Source organism: Pteropus medius, unplaced genomic scaffold, assembly GCF_902729225.1.
Source record: "Pteropus medius unplaced genomic scaffold, Ma_sr-lr_union100, whole genome shotgun sequence".
Taxonomy (NCBI): domain Eukaryota; kingdom Metazoa; phylum Chordata; class Mammalia; order Chiroptera; family Pteropodidae; genus Pteropus; species Pteropus medius.
Window position 1 is genome coordinate 23179774 of NW_024351729.1, and position 16137 is coordinate 23195910.

At 55.1% G+C, this 16137-nt stretch overlaps 3 protein-coding genes across 12 annotated transcripts in view; all 3 read left to right on the forward strand.

Annotated features, from left to right (window-relative positions):
* The window catches only part of LOC120587690 (striated muscle preferentially expressed protein kinase-like), a 47734-nt gene extending 44824 nt beyond the window's left edge, over positions 1-2910 (forward strand). Inside the window, 4 exon segments of the mRNA XM_039844858.1 lie at positions 20-243; positions 1090-1165; positions 1389-1538; positions 1882-2910. Of these exon segments, the coding sequence (XP_039700792.1) occupies positions 20-243; positions 1090-1165; positions 1389-1538; positions 1882-2074 (643 nt within the window). The 3' untranslated portion in view covers positions 2075-2910.
* A 110-nt stretch (positions 2911-3020) lies between these two features.
* On the forward strand, positions 3021-7957 carry SPEGNB (SPEG neighbor). 7 transcript variants are annotated; one of them, XM_039844868.1, is made up of 5 exons: positions 3021-5449; positions 5784-6091; positions 6722-6863; positions 7042-7122; positions 7829-7957. In XM_039844868.1, the coding sequence occupies exons 1-5, from the start codon at positions 5322-5324 to the stop codon at positions 7842-7844; spliced, it is 675 nt and encodes a 224-aa protein (XP_039700802.1). In that variant the 5' UTR covers positions 3021-5321; the 3' UTR covers positions 7845-7957. The 7 variants fall into 7 exon arrangements, 5 of the variants coding, with proteins under 5 accessions (XP_039700802.1, XP_039700803.1, XP_039700798.1 ...); XM_039844869.1 differs by having other exon boundaries at positions 7042-7113; positions 7829-7946; XM_039844864.1 differs by having other exon boundaries at positions 7760-7882.
* On the forward strand, positions 7830-14958 carry GMPPA (GDP-mannose pyrophosphorylase A). Of its 4 annotated transcripts, none has more exons than XM_039844860.1 (13): positions 7830-7955; positions 8821-8881; positions 8983-9080; positions 10027-10130; positions 10415-10601; positions 10951-11010; positions 12060-12190; positions 13199-13333; positions 13444-13541; positions 13710-13756; positions 13971-14063; positions 14187-14355; positions 14695-14958. In XM_039844860.1, the coding sequence occupies exons 2-13, from the start codon at positions 8842-8844 to the stop codon at positions 14793-14795; spliced, it is 1263 nt and encodes a 420-aa protein (XP_039700794.1). In that variant the 5' UTR covers positions 7830-7955; positions 8821-8841; the 3' UTR covers positions 14796-14958. The 4 variants fall into 4 exon arrangements, with proteins under 4 accessions (XP_039700794.1, XP_039700796.1, XP_039700793.1 ...); XM_039844862.1 differs by having other exon boundaries at positions 7869-7955; positions 8827-8881; XM_039844859.1 differs by having other exon boundaries at positions 7931-8183.
* Positions 14959-16137: the final 1179 nt, after the last annotated feature.

The window sequence follows — 16137 nt, forward strand, 5'->3', positions numbered from 1 at the left end:
TCCCCTGGGCCCACCCCAGATTCCGATATTCGGAGGATGACGTGGCCACCTACGTGGTGCAGTTGCTACAAGGCCTGGACTACCTCCACGGCCGACACGTGCTACACCTGGACATCAAGCCGGACAACCTACTGCTGGCCCCTGACAACGCCCTCAAGATCGTGGACTTCGGCAGTGCCCAGCCCTACAACCCCCAGGCCCTGCGGCCCCTCGGCCACCGCACGGGCACGCTGGAGTTTATGGGTGAGGGCACCATGACAGCTAGGGTAGGGGGTTGAGGTACTGTCAAAAGGGCAGCAGCCAGAGCTCACCCCACTTCACCCACATATGTGCCATTTATTGAGTGCTTACTGTATGCAAGCAATGAACAAAGTCCCTTGCGTAGGTTTTTATTTTTTCCAATTTATAATAGTGCTGGAGATTTGCATAACATTACCCCCATTTTACAGATAAGAAAACAGTCATAGAGAGGTTATTTGTCCAATATCAGACAGTTTTTAATGGTCAAGCCAGAATTTGATAAAGCTGGAAAGATAGGAGAATCAATGATTGATTTATAAAAATAAGGAAAATCAGCTACCATTTAGCTACCTGCTAAATACTTTATGTTCATTATCTCTATTCCTTAGAGTTATTCTGCAAGCCATACTTTACAAATGAAAACATAGAAAGACAGACAGATTTAGTACATTGCCCAGGGTCTTATAGTTAGAAGGGGCAGGCCTGGAATTAGGGCCAGCCAGGCCAATATCAAAGGCTCTTAATCTTTGCGTTAGCCAGACTCTTTGTGAATGGCCTCCCTACCTCTGAGTTGATCCAAGGGAGCCAGTGACCCTGGTTCTCAGTAACTCTGTAGTTCTGGGAACCCCCACCATTGGTGCCTGATTCTTCAGATGACCCACATCTTTCCTGGGGGCCACCCCACTCCCATCCTGCCTGCTGTCATCCAGGGCCTGCTGCTCTGGTTGGACCTATAGTCTGGTGACCTGGGCATTGTCCTGCTCCTCAAGCCCCCAGGGGCCTCCCCTGCCTCTCTCTACTTCCCCGCCACCAGGAAACTGGTTCGACTTGGCCTCTGTCTCCTGTCAGCTCCTGAGATGGTGAAGGGAGAACCCATCGGCTCTGCCACAGATATCTGGGGAGTGGGTGTGCTCACTTATATCATGTGAGTGCCCCCAAGACCCACTTCTGCCTACACCCTCTGCTCCCTCCCCACCTGCCCAGTACACATGTGAATGTGCATATGCATGCACACACGTGTATGTGCATAGGTACAGGCAGCCCTGTCCTTCAGTGCCGTGCCCCTCAGAACCCCCACACTGATGTCCCCTTGGACCTGTGAGTTGACCCTCAGTTCACGTGTGTCAACTCAACTTTATCCCCCACAGGCTCAGTGGACACTCTCCGTTTTATGAGCCAGACCCCCAAGAAACAGAGGCTCGTATTGTGGGAGGCCGCTTTGATGCCTTCCAGCTATACCCCAACACCTCCCAAAGCGCCACCCTCTTCTTGCGAAAGGTCCTCTCAGTACACCCTTGGTAAGTGGGCCCCACGCCTGCCAACCCCTCAGCATTTCCTGCCTCTGGCCTTGGACTGCCCTGGCCCAGCCTATGCCTAAGATCCCCAAACTCCTCCCCTGCTCCCAAGAATACACTGTTGCTACTAATACACTGTTGCCCACCATTTAAAGCTTATAAGAGCCCTGTGACATAGGCAGAATCACTGTCCCCATTCCAGAGATTGGGAAACTGAGCCTCAGAGTTGCCCAAGGTCACTCGCTAGGGATGAATCCAGTACTGGGACTCTGATCATGGGGGCACAGAACCCTGCCCTGCTCCAGGCCATCCCTCTAGGCTCACCATCCTTGGCCTGGCCTGGCAGGAGCCGGCCCTCCCTGCAGGACTGCCTGGCCCACCCGTGGCTTCAAGACGCCTACCTGATGAAGCTGCGCCGCCAGACACTCACCTTCACCACCAACCGGCTCAAGGAGTTTCTGGGTGAGCAGCGGCGCCGTAGGGCCGAGGCCGCCACCCGTCACAAGGTGCTGCTCCGCTCCTACCCAGGCAGCCCCTAGCGGCTCGGACCACAGCCTGGCCCCGGGCCTCCACTCGGGGCTCCTGCTGATAACGCGGGACATTCCAGGGCCCACACTGAGCCGGGTGGGCCCGGGGCTTCGGACACCACCAGCAGCAACATCCGGCCGGGCTATTTACCTCATGGATCTGTGGGGACAGAGGCCCCAGGCTTTGGCCAATGCCACCAGGCCAGAGCCAGAGTGGGAGACTCATTGGCCAGGCTGGGCTGAGTTAGGATCAGGAAGAGGGGCAAGAATGGAATGGGGAAGTGAGAGGAAAGGATGGGAAACTCTAGGAAGGTTCTGGGAGTGCATTTGGGGGAAAACCAACCAAGGAGGGTGTGAGTGGCTGGAGAGGTGGAAAAGGAAAGAGCCCAGGGCGTCAAGGCCATGGGCTGGGAGTGAGTGTCAATGAAGGAGGGATTAGGACATAGAGACAGTGTCAGGGTGCCGAAGGCAGCAGGTAAGAGAGGGCAGTGAGGTAGGTGAGGAAGAGGAGAGAGGACTCGGGTGGGGATGGGATAGGCCAGCTGCCAGCATCCCGGAAGAAGCATGAAGGGCTGGAGGCAGAAGGCAGTGGTCACTCAAGCCAGTACTCTCTTCCTGTCCTGGTGGATACAGCTCTGGGCACTCTGTGCTGGCCCAAGGATGTCCCCACTGCCCCTCTGTGGCCTTCACCCTTCTTCCCATTCATATTTATTTATTTATTGACTTTTATGAAGTTTCCCTTCTATCCAATCCCTATTGCTCATGTTGTCCTGACCATCCCCTAGCCATCCAGCTGTCTGTGCAGCTGCTGTCTGTCACAAGGAAAATAAAAACAACAAGCAGCAGGACCTATGTGTGGTCTATGGGGAGAGATGGCTGTGGGTGCAGGGTGCTGGGACAGGAGCATTTCAGCCTTCTGTGGGCCAGTGAGAGCCCAGCGGTACCAGTTAGCACCTTTGAAACTCTCCCCTGCCTTCCTTGACCCTCCTGGCCCCTTATTTCTCCCTTATTCCTGGTGGGAGGAGAGACTTTGGTCTGCTTCTCCCTCTGAAATTTCTGGAATCCTGGCAGGAGCACTGAATCCCCACCACCACCCTCTAACCAGACTCTGGTGGCCCCCACCTCTTCTCATGTGTTCTGTCATTACACCTTGGAGGATGCTGGGCCCTGGAGTGGACTGGCCCACACCCCAATCCTAGCTCAGCCTGCTTCACTCTGCTCAGAAGACTGGCTAGCTCTGGTCCTGACCCCTGGAGGTCATCATGATGATTGGTGAGAGCAGGTGGTGTGAAGAGCTGCAGAGGAGGCCTGGGCAGGCCCATGCCCACGCTGTCAGTGTTAGAGCACCAATCAGGGTACCAGCTGCCCAGGGCAGCTGTGAGTGCTCTGGTCAGTGGGTCTGCTGTGGTAGGGCCACAGACAATCATGTTCCTAGGCCCCAGGGATACTCAGCCTGGACCTCTGGTCCTCACTACAAGCTTGGGGGTCTGCTGGGTATGAAGACGCCTTGAATCTAACTGCAGTGCCACAGAATGGTCACTGGGTCCTAGAACTGAGTTGCCGTGCTCTGAGGTGAGGTGAGGGGAAAGCCAGTCCTTCCCGCTTTAGCCCTTGAAAACTCTGTTTCTTGACAAAGTGACAGGAATAAAGCCTCCACCATAAGGAAAGAGCTGGCACTGGTATATTACTGATCAAGGTCGAGAGCCCCTTGGCCAGAGCTCAAACAACCCTCTGCCTAGCCCAGCACAGCCTCTCTGGCTTCTCAGGACCCCAGGGAAGAGCCAGTCCCCACCATCATAAAATAACAGGATGTTAAAGCACCTGGAAGGGACCAGAGAGACATCTTGCTCACCTGTCATTTTAGTGATGAAGATATACAGTTTGCCTGTGAGGATCTCTAATCCCCTACTCAGTGCAAGTGTTTTCATATAAAAATGAGGTGCCTGAACTCATATCTTGATAAATGGTAAAATTTCTCTCCCATCCCCCCTCTGATCTTGAGCTTCCTTCCCATCTCCATTGGAAATGACATGTGAACTGCTTGTTCCAAGCCCAGAGGAGCAAAGGTAATTTTTGTCAGCAGAGCTGTGTCAAAATTACTCTGATCAAAAAGTGACAGTGCTCCACACCTGGGCGGGCAGTTACAGTGAATGGAAGCAGTGCTATACCTGGTGACCTGGCCTGGGCAGACTGAACTCCAGGGATGTCCCAGAGGGTCTAACCGTACCCCTTCACCCCAGGTGGTCTGATGCCCCTATGTATCAGCTTTGCCCCAAAATGAGCTTGAGCCGACCTAAAGTTGCTGAGTCAGTATTAGTGTCAATCTCCAGAGACAGTGCAGCCTGGCCAGACCCTACCATGTCACATGGAGGAGAGTGAGTGGAGATGGATGGGTGGCAGGAGGGGATGCTATTCTCCAAAATCTTAAGGTCCCCTCTAGGTTTATCTCAGTTTACCGCCAGAGGGCACAGTGAGGAAATGACTACCCTAGACTCTTCTGGCGGGAGGGAGAGAGTAAGGTGCTTCTGGATTGGTCCTGACAGCCACATGAGCCTCGCATAATTGGCTGGATGGGCAGTGAAGTGTGCTGCTAATCTGGCTTCATTTAGGGACACCCCCGCAAATACTGGCATCCTTAACCTATGGTGTCCCCGGGAAGGGCACACTGTCCCATTGTCCAGAGACTGACCTGAGTATAAAGTTGCTCCCGCAGGAAGCTGAATCTCCTGTCGGCTGAGGCCTCATGTGATCCTCCCGGGAGTGGGATGGATATCCTCTGTCCTGAGAGGGGTGGGGCCGTGTCCAGCTGTCCCGGCACTGACGCGAGGTGCACCCCAGAGCCGCTCAGGTTTCCCCCGTGCCCCGCCTGTCCCAGTGGCTGAGCCAGCATCCCAGGCATCCTCGGGCTAAATAAGGAGCCTGCTTGGGTCAGGGGGCGGGCGCTGGGGTCCCCGGGGGGCTTGGGGCAACCACGCCAAACAAGGCAAGAAGGGGAGCCATGTATAAAACCAGGGCCCAGGGCTGAACACCTGCCCGCGTTCCTAGTGCACCTTCGGGAAGGGCTCCGTGCAGCCTGCTATCCAGGTAGTTGACTTAGGTCCCGAAGTCGACCGCCCCCTGCCCCACGGTGAGTCCCGACCAACCCTAGACACTCCCACACCAGGTATGTCCTTAATCCGAAGGGAAAAGCCTGAAAGTCTCAATCTCTAGGTCAGCCTAGACCCCCCTCCCCGCCCCGTGTTTGTTTTCCGCTCCCCAGATGTCCAAAGCAGCTCCCGCCAAAAAACCTGCGGCTGCGGCCCCGCCTCCCGGATGTACCCTGGATATTAACGACCCCCAGGTCCAGAAAGCGGCCATTCGTATCCAGGCCTCTTACAGGGGCCACAGGTGAGGTGGAGCCCCGGAGCCCTCGGAAGGAAAGGAGCTACAATCTCATTCCTGCATCAGGGAGTGGGGTGGGGGATACCGAGCACAGTGACTGGACCGCTAGGGTGACTGGATTTAGGGAAGAGCGGTTACCGAGATGTGGAAGGGTGATTGACAAGAGATCATTTTATTAGGGTAACGATTCAGGGGCGCCCCCCTACCTTCCCTCAACCCCAAGTTTAAGGATCTAGTAGGCCAGGGGTGGGGGCAGAATACGGTGCGCGGGCAGACAGGGCTGCGGGCGGGTGGGAACAGTGTCATGGGAGCTCTGGGCCCCGATACCGCCCGCGGGTAGGTCCCGGAAGGAGCTGCGGGAGAAGGGGCCGCCGCGAGTGCTGGAGCCGCTGAAGGACGTGGTGTTGATCGAGGGCAGCGCGGCTAAGCTGACTTGCCGCATTTCGGCTTTCCCGGACCCATTCATCCGCTGGAGCAAGGATGGCAAGGAGCTGCGCGACGGGCCCAAGTATCGCTACGTCTTTGAGGACCCTGACGTGGTCGCATTAGTGGTGCGCGATGGAGAGCTGGCGGACTTGGGCCAGTACAGCATCAACGTAACCAATCCCTTTGGCCAGTGCTCCGACTCGGCGCGCATCCTCGTGGAAGGTACGCGCGCCCCCGGTGCAGTGCCACAGAGCCGGGCAGCTCCACCCCGCGGGCGTCCGCAGCGGGGTCCCGCTGCGCATTCAGCGCTGGGCCTACCCGAATCCGGGTGGAGATGTGGCCAGCCCAGCCCCAGCAGAGCCTGAGGCATAGAGCAGGGCGCAGCGCGGCGCAGCGCAGGCTGGGTAGCTCTTCTCCATCCAGGATGCCGTCCCACCGGAGCTAAGAAATCTCTATGGGCTTCAATCACTTGACTTCAAGGCCCGAAGGTCACAGTGAGCCAGAGGCAGAGCCAGAGTTAGACAGAGCCCTGGTCTTCCTACTCCCAACCCCGGGCAATTTCCACTACCCGAAGCTGTCTCCAAGGAACTTTGAGATGTGTGAACATTCCTGGGCTTTCGCCCCGTAGTATTTCTTTTGATTCTCCATTCAACCCCATAAATTAGGAAGGGCAGAGATGTCTTGTTTAACTGAGTTATTGAAGCCCCAGAGAGGCTAAAGACCTCCCCAACGTCAAACCGCGAGTTTAAATCCATCTGGTATTTAATACCGGTATTAGCTGAGGAGGTGATGTCCCTTCCCTGCCTCACCCTAGGTCCCTCACTGGGTCGCCTTCCCTTTCCCTTCCTCTAGTCCCGGCGAAAATTCAAAAGGGACCAGATAACACCAAGGCGCGCAAAGGCACCACGGTGACGCTGACTGCAGAGATCTTGGGCGAGCCAGCGCCCGACGTGGGCTGGACCAAGGACGGGGAGGACATCGAGGAGGACGACAGGCGAGGGCGGGAATCTGCTGCAAGGGCAGGGACTGGAGCTGGGAGCCTGGGCGGGAAGGGGCCAAGAAAATCAGCGGAAGTAGGACCGGGGCGGGGAACTGGGAGGCGAACAGAGCTGGCTAATTAGCCTGGCCCAGTAAACTGACCCGTGACCCCGCCCCGCCTCCTTCTCCCGCAGGGTGTTCTTCGAGATCGGCAGTACCACCACGACGCTGACCATCCGCCGGGCCACACCCCAGGACAGCGGCAAGTACGAGGTGTACGTGGAGAACAGCCTGGGCATGGACCAGAGCTTTGCTCGCGTGGACGTGGCCTGAAAGGGACCCTCAGACCTTTCGCCCTGGCTCCAAGCCGGGGGGTGGGTGGCACCAACAACCCCTCTCCATCTTGCTTAATAAAGCTGCTCTCTCTGACCTTCCGCATCTATTCTCGTCTTTTGAGTTGCCATTTCCTCTCCCTAGCACACACAACCACACTTATTTCAGACCTACACACCGAGGTCACAGAATGTTGGGATCAGAGGGAAGTTTGGAGAGTGCCTAGTTCAGTGCCTTACTTTACAGACAGTAAGTCCAGGATAAGCTTCTCTCACGGTTGGAAGTTTCATCACTTGCCAGCAGGAAGGGCAGAGGCGTCTGTGACTCTGCTTTCTCTTCTTTTGTATGCCTCAAGCCTCACCCTCTGCTGGGGGCGTTGCGCGCTGGCCACGCCCGTCTCAAGGCTGACCACACCCGTCTCAAGGCTGACCACACCCCCTCCTGGTCTGTAGCCTGGCTTCTTCCTGTGACCTAGTTCTCTACTTTGGCTGCTACCCCTGGGCCCATTCCCAGACTGCTCCCGGTCCTAATTCGCGTCCCAGCCTTTGCTTCTCAGGTCCCACTCTTCTTTTCATTTAGACCCGCCCTTCCGATCCCTTGGCCAAGTCCCCGAGTCCTCTCCTAAGTTCCAACCTCTCTACTCAGAAGTGGGGACGTAACTTAAGAACTACAATTCCCGGCAGACTCTGCGAAGTTCTCGCGAGTGGCGAGAAGACACGTGCACGGAAGGAGCAAGCAGTAGCCGGCAGCAGAGCTGAAATAAAGGGGACTGGTGGTAAAAAGCTCTGATGGAGGGTTGGCAAAAGCGGTGAAGGGCAAGGAACGGCCCTTATAGGGCGGCTCGGAGATCCCGGCTGGCTCCTCGCACGTCCGGCGCTTTGCTGGTTCCACAACTCCTGAATACGCGAGGGTTTATCAGAGTCAGTTGTGAGGTTCAGTGGGTCTGCAGTCAGTCCTGTGAATCCAGAGATTCAGCACTTGGTAGTATTGGGACTCGGAGTTGGTATGTTAAGTGTTTGGGATGCTAAGGGAACCTGTCTTTTGATTCAGGGTTCATCACCTAGAGGTTAGTCTTAGGATTTAGGTTCAGCATATAAAGAGTTTTTGCTAGGGTTTGGATTTGTCAAATGCAGATCAGTATTTAATACTTGAAATTCATTCTTAGTATTGTAGTTAAATATTTGGGGCTTATTCAAGATTTGTATTCAGGGTTCACTGTTGGGGTTCAGGGATTAACATCTAGAATGAGGATGCAACAATTAAGGAATTGGTAGGGGTTTTTTTTGTTTTGTTTTGTTTTTTATGTTTGGAATGTGAGGTCTATCACTGATTTTCTGAGTTCAGTGAGTTTGCGGCCAGAGGGAAGTCTGTTAGAGATCAAATTGCCAGGTGTGGATTTCAGAATTTAGTAGGAATCACTGCGGGGTTTGAAGGCCAACTGGAATCTGGGCTGGGATTTGAGATGGGTGAGATTTGTGAGGTGTTGTGCCTAGGGAGGGACTATGTTGAATTTTGGATTTGCATCCCGGGAAAGAGAGGGCCTAGTGTTGCTATTTGGGGTTTGGGATTTGGTTGAGGTATGAGTGGGGTTCCGGGTTGGGGTGCAAGATCTGAGGCTGACTTCTCTGTTGGGATTTGAGGTTTAGGTAGCAATCGTCATCATGCTTAAAGCTGTGATCCTGATTGGAGGTCCTCAAAAGGGTGAGGAGCCAGGGGAATGAGGGGAAAGAGAATGGGCTGGAGTGGTTGGTGGGGTTGGGGCAGAAGGAGGCAAAAAGCTGAAATGTGCTTCTCTCTCCCAGGGACTCGCTTCAGGCCTTTGTCTTTTGAGGTGCCCAAACCTCTGTTTCCAGTGGCGGGGGTCCCTATGATCCAGCACCACATCGAAGCCTGTGCCCAGGTAATTCCGTAGGCTCCCCTTTGCTACCTCACTTCCTGCTCATCTCCTGCGTGGCATATTTTCCCCTTTCCAACCATGCTATCTTTCCACCAGGCATAACTCCAGGGACTACCAGTTACAGATGACAATGTGAATGGCATCCCCCCCGTCCCCCCACTACCACCACCACTGAGTTGTGCAATGCAGCTGTCTTCCCCTAATCTAGTCTCTCATCTGCCCTGTTCTTGCTCGGATTTCACTCCTGTTTTTACAGCATGGACTGTGAGATTAGGCAGGAATCTTAGAGACAACTTAAAGCCTTAACATGGAAAACCTTAATGATAACAAAGCACAGAATCATACTACTCTTGCTCACTATGGAGCTAATTTCTTTACTGCTTTTGGTATTGAGACAGACAAGGTTTTGATTTGAGTCCAGTCTCTGCCTGCTAGGAATTCAGCAAATTTCTCACCCTTTCTCAGCCTTAGTTTCCTTATTGGTAAACTAGGGGTTATTAGACCTACATTGTGGTTGTAGCAAAGCTTAGAGATGTTTATATAAAGTACCTAGTACAATATAGGCACTTCATAAATGGTATCCTTACTTCACGCTGATCTCAAGCTCAGATCGACAGATAATAAATATGGTGGGAAATGAATGGATTATTCTTTAATACAGCATGGTAGGCAAAATCTTTTCTAGGGTGAACTCCACTTCAAATGTAGGGGTGTGGGGTAAAATAATAGAATAATAAAAAATTGCAAGATTGGAGACTGAGACTTCCTCTAACTTCCTCATTGTCCAAAGGAGAAATCAGGCCAGTGTGGTAAAGTGAGTGCCCAAGGCCCCACAGCTGAGACTAAAACTGTGATCTCTGGACTTCGGGCTAGGACCAGGGATTTCTCCCTCCTGTCATTCCCTCCTATCAGATATGTTTTTTGTCCCAACCTCTTCCCTTGTCCTCAGGTCCCTGGAATGCAGGAGATTCTGCTCATTGGCTTCTACCAACCTGATGAGCCTCTTACCCGGTTCCTAGAAGCTGCCCAACAAGAGTTTAACCTCCCTGTCAGGTCAGGTGTTTGTGCGCATGTGCTGCGTGGTGGTGGGGAGTGGTGTCCTAGGTGTCTTTGTTTTCTGCCTGAGTTCTCTGGAGTGGGTTCAGTCAGCATTTGCCAGAAGTTGCCCTCACACACTGGGAAGATTCTTATTTGGGCATCCCTGAAACCCTGAATATATTGTTTCTCTGAGGGCCTTAGGCAGGCGTATCCTAGGAACAGGAGGGATCAGGTCTCCAGGCCCATGGTATCTGTCTCCTCTGATCTCACTGAGCTGGCTCTGGGGTCTCGGGGGACAGGTATCTGCAGGAATTTGCCCCCCTGGGTACAGGAGGTGGTCTCTATCATTTCCGGGACCAGATCCTGGCTGGGGGCCCTGAGGCCTTCTTCGTGCTCAACGCTGATGTCTGCTCTGACTTCCCCTTGAGTGACATGTTGGCTGCCCACAGACACCAGCCTCACCCTTTCTTGCTCCTGGGCACCACGGTGAGGGGCCCTGGGGGGCTGGAGGGTGTCAAGGGGATGATCCAGAGTTTCCTGAAATGCAGGGGATCAGGGAGGCAGGGCCAGCCCGGCGAGTTGGAGTGGGAACAGGCATCAGGAGGGAGAGGTGCCATAGACCCCAGCAGTAGTGGAGATGGTGGTGGAGACCCCAAGCCCTTTGGCTGCTCAGAAGTAGGGAGGGGGAAGGCAGCTGTCAGTTCTTGCCTCACCTGAAGGCTTGTCAGTGGTAGAGCTGCGTACCAGGTGCTATAGGGGAGGGAAAGCAAGAAAAAAAATAGACCTTGCTGCCCTGGAGCAGGCAGGTTACTGTCTTGACGTGTCTATCTTTCAGGCTAACAGGACGCAATCCCTCAACTATGGCTGCATCGTAGAGAATCCACAGACGCATGAAGTGAGAGTAAAGAATGAGCTGGCTGGGTGCCTACTGTATTTATCATCATTCTCCCACCAGTCAGCCTCTAGAGAATGCTGGAATGCTAAGGGGTGGGCCCCAGTCTTGTCAAACAGGTGGGACACACCCTCTTCTATGCCTTTAGAAAGATGGTGAAGAGGTAACAGTTAATTTCAATGGGTGTGGTGCTCCAGTAGACATATGCACAGGGCGCTATGGCAACACAAAAGGGGCCTAACCCAGCCCATCTAGGTGATGTGCGGAGGGTTCCCTGGAGGAGGTGAGGTCTGAACTGAGATAAATTTGTCAAGATGAAGGAGATAGGAAGACATTGCAGATAGAGGAAACAGTATCTGCAAAGGCAGGAAATAGCATAGTATCTCCAGAATATGGAGGTGGGAACATGATTGGCAAAGCAGATGGTGGTCTCTGTCCCAGTCTCTGAAACTTCCTGCCCTGGAGCCTAACTGACTGCCACACACCCCTTTTATCCGTTCAAGCTTTAATGTTAAAAATACTTACGAACACACCTACACATACACACATTAAGTTTTGTGTTAGGTGCTAGCTAGGTGTGAGAAACACAGCCAGGAAGACACTCTCAGGAGCCCTCAGTCTAGTAGGAGACAGTCAAAGACCAACCACTGCAAGCGCCACGGGCGAGGTACAGCCAGAGGACAGGGGGGCCCAGAGCTGAGAAGCTAACTCCGGGGTAGACAGGAGTGTACTCAGAGAGGGAGTGACAGTGTCCACTGGGTTTTGAAAGCTGCATTTTCCAAATGAAGAGTTTGTTAAGGCCGTTCCAGGCACAGGCATGCAATGGCTTGGATTTGTGTTCTTGGAGCAGCTGGGAGGTGGGGAGGATTGGGAAGGGGAAGGCATGTAGTTTGGACTTATCTTGAAGGTGAAGTTGAAGGGCAGTGGCAAGATGCACTCTGCATTTTAGGAAGCCCCCACCGTGGCAGCAGGGAGGACCTAGAGATCAGTGAGTGTTAGGGGATCATGGCGGTGGCCCCTTTTCTACTGACCCCAGCCCATTCTGTCCTCAGGTCCTGCACTATGTGGAGAAACCCAGCACTTTTGTTAGTGACATCATCAACTGTGGCATCTACCTCTTTTCCCCAGAAGCCCTGAAGCCCCTTCGGGATGTCTTCTATCGTAATCAGCAGGATGGGCAACTGTGAGGCGGGCCCCATAGCTCTGTAACCCCAAGTAGCTTCAGTCACTGCTCCCCGCCCCCAGTCTCTGCTGTCTCCATCTCAACTTGCTCACCTTTCTCCTCCCTTCTCCCTTCTCCTTGTCATCTCCAGCCGAGCCTCCCCAGTCCCTCCCCTTGTAACCTCATTCTGTCCCTCTTCCTTATCCATCCCAGTTCCTCCTCTGTCACCGCCTGCCCACTCCCCTTCTGGTCCATTTCTCTCAAGCCCTGAGTGTCCCAGAGATGTCTTTCAGAACAGATGGTAACACACACACTTGGGCACACACACGCTTGGGTGCAGACACACACATGTACACTCAAGCTGAGGAAGCTACCCTTGGAGCATAGTGTCCCAGAGCCCTGCTTGCATCAAGCCTCAATCTCCCGGTCGTCCTCCTAGCCCTGGGAACTGTTCCCTTCTTTGGCTCCCCTGCCTTCATTCCCTCTCACGCCTCATTCACTCGTAACTGTCTTCTCACTCCATCCATATCTGCTGCTTTCTCCATCTCTCCTGGCCTCTCTGTTTCTGCTGAGCTGGCATCTCTACCATCTCTCCCCCTCTCTTTCTATGACTGTCTCTGCCCTCACCAGCTGCCTTCCTCTGGGGTGAGTCTGTCTGTGTTTCATTCCATCCAGTGAGAGGGAGGGTGAGCTGGAGGTGGGGTTAAGAGGTATGGATGGGGAGGAGACTGGGAAAGTTGGGGGAAGCTGAGTCTGGTCGAACTCTTTCTGGGCATGGGGCAGGATGGGCAGCAGGTTTACACCTATGGCTCCCCTAGGATAGCACCCCAGCTAGGAGAGTGAGGGGGTGACATGTGTGAGCAGTGGGAGAGCTTTCTGGGATAGGAGCATCCCTTTGGAGAGAATGCGACCAGACCTTGAGAGGGGGTGGTGGGGTTCCCTTTGAGTCCCATCCCTAAGAGACTGTGTTGGCCCCCCAGTTGGGCTCAGGGAGGGAACAGATATCAAGCATCCTTTCTTCTCTGCCAGGGAGGACTCTTCCGGTCTGTGGCGGGGGGCAGGCACCATCCGCCTGGAGCAGGATGTGTTCTCAGCCCTGGCTGGGCAGGGCCAGATTTACGTGCACCTCACTGATGGTATCTGGAGCCAGATCAAGTCTGCAGGGTATGGGGGCCTCTGATGAGGTGGCTGGGTCACCTAGGGGTTGAGATTCCAGAGTGGTGGGGACAGGCTCTGCTGGCCCCTGAGCCCCTCCTCTACTTCGTGTCCCCCAGCTCAGCCCTTTACGCCTCCCGCCTCTATCTGGGCCAGTACCAGCTCACTCACCCAGAACGCCTGGCGAAGCACAGCCCAGGGGGACCCCGGATCCGAGGTACCCATTCGGCCCCAATTCCTAACCTTCTGCCCCCACCCCCAGTCCCCTCTGCCCTCAGAGCCATGACTCCTGACCTCAGTCCAGAGGTGAAATTTCAATCCCTGCCCTCCCTGAACCAAATATGGTTTGGGGTATTCGTTCCCAGGTCCTCTCTTCTGCTTCTAGGAAATGTATACATCCACCCAACGGCTAAGGTGGCCCCATCAGCTGTGGTAAGTGGTGGCCCAGCCCAGGACGAGGAAGGTGGCTGTCAGGATGGGTGGGACGGTTCCGATACCTCCTAAGCCCCAGTGCTGGTCTCTGCTTTGTCACAGCGTGTCATGTGGCCTCAAGGAGGTCCCTTCCCCCTTATCTGTTACATAAGAGGATTGGATTTGGGGTCCTCCAAGCCTCTCCAAGGCTTATGGTATATGTTCCTTTCCACAGCTAGGCCCCAATGTCTCCATCGGGGAGGGAGTGACTGTGGGTGAGGGTGTGCGGCTCCGAGAGAGCATTGTCCTCCATGGAGCCATGCTGCAGGTAAGCACCTGGACACATGCAGCAGGGTGTGGTACCCCAAGAGGCCAAGGGGAGGGGTGAACCCCATGGGCTCTGCATCTTGTCCCTTCCCACCCACTAACCTCACACTGTCCTATTTGGCAGGAGCACACATGTGTTCTGCACAGCATCGTGGGCTGGGGGAGCACTGTAGGGCGCTGGGCCCGCGTGGAGGGCACCCCCAATGACCCCAATCCCAATGACCCCCGAGCCCACATGGACAGTGAGAGCCTCTTCAAGGATGGGAAGCTGCTGCCTGCTATCACCATCCTGGGTATGGCTTCCCAGGGGACACAGGGCTGTGAGAAACCTCCACAGGTGATGGGCGGACGCTATGGGGAGCATTTGTGTGTGTGTGATGATGCGCGTCGTCGCGTGCAACGTGTGTGTGTGTGTGTGTGTGTGTGTGTGTGTGTGTGTGTGTGTGTATTTTCCTTTAGCAAACATTTACCAAGTGCCTGCTGTGTGCCAGGCCCTGTGTGAATCACTGGGGGCATGGGGCCAGAGCACAGATGGGTAGAGAGGGATCCCTCCCTATGGCGGTGGCCCCACCCTCCTTGCCCCTTCCCTCCCCTCCCCATGGCTTCCCCTGGTGCCCTCGTCCATGCTGCAGGCTGCCGAGTCCGGATCCCTGCTGAGGTGCTCATCTTGAACTCGATTGTTCTGCCACACAAGGAGCTGAGCCGAAGCTTTACCAACCAGATCATCCTCTGAAGGGGGCTGCCAGAAGGCTCCCCCAACTCCTACCCCTCCAGTCTCTGTCTAGAATGGACCTGAGGAAGCCAGGCAGGATCTTCATACACCGGGAGCAAGGGGGTGGGCAGACTCCTGGCCACACTCTCCACTCCCTAATAAACCCCATGAACCTTGGAGCCAGCATGGACTCCGCTTGTGCCTGGGCTGGAGGTGGGGGTGGAAGCGGGGCAGCTGAGTCAGGCCCCCCCACATTAGCATTTAAATTGGAGTCGTCGCTGCGGGCTCATGAATAATGAATCTAGAGCCCTGGTAAATCTCCCCCTCCCACTGCCTCAGCCTCTCTTGCTGCTCCGGAGGAAGGCCCTCAAGGCTCCCAGCCTGCCTGGCCCCCGCCTTCACCCCTACCCTGATGCTGCCTGCCTGCCTGCCTCCCTGTTCCTCTTCACTGGGCCTGGCTCGGGCCCCAGAGCGGAAGGCTTCCGAAGGGAAGGGTGAAGGATTTCAGCCGGGCAGTGGGGTGCGGGCAGCAGGCACAGGGACTGACTGGGAGCCACAGCCCCGAGATTCGATCACCTGGCATCCACTGCCTTCGGTTTCTGCTTTGCCAGCTACATTTGCTCCCATCCCAGCTTTTGGCAGGGTTAGGGGTTTCTCCCTCACCGCCGGATGCCTGGTGTCTGTCTTCCACTCCCATGGTAGGTAGGGTGGGCCTAGCTGGTGTCTTTCCTTCCATGACCACAGTAGGCAGCGCTATTCTGAGAGGGATCGGTGCCTGGCCACCTCCCTCCACCCTAGCTTTGCTCTTTAGGAGGTCCCAGTCCTCTCCACATTCCTGAAGCCCCTGAGAAACCCGGCATCTCTCGTGTTCGCCCATGACCCCCGCATGCCCCTCTCGGTGCCCCCCCCTCCCCAGCTGTGGGTGCGAAGCTTAGTTGCCAGATGAGCTGGTAATGATCGTAATCTGCTAATTGAGAGGAATCTAATTACCCGAAGAGAATGGGGGGGCAGGGTGTGGGTGGGAGGAGGAGGGGGTCCTGGCAGCAGGCATGGGTGGCAGCAGCAGGGTGCCGGGCCTTGTTATCAGCACCAGGGTCTGGGACAGAACCCAGGATTTTATAGCTGGGTGGTTAGGAAGATGGCTTGCTTGGGAGCTGGGCTGAGAGTCACATGGGGATTGGGCTAGATGTGACCTCCCAGCCCCTCAGGCCCTGCAGGCTATGTGAGAGCGCCTGGGAAATGACCCAGGGTTTTAGCATCCTGACATCTAACCTGCCTTGACTCAGCCCCTTTCCCATTTCCTCAGGTTCCTGCCTGCAGCCCAGACCTTCCATCATCTCTGCGTAGGGTTGGGAGGAGGCTG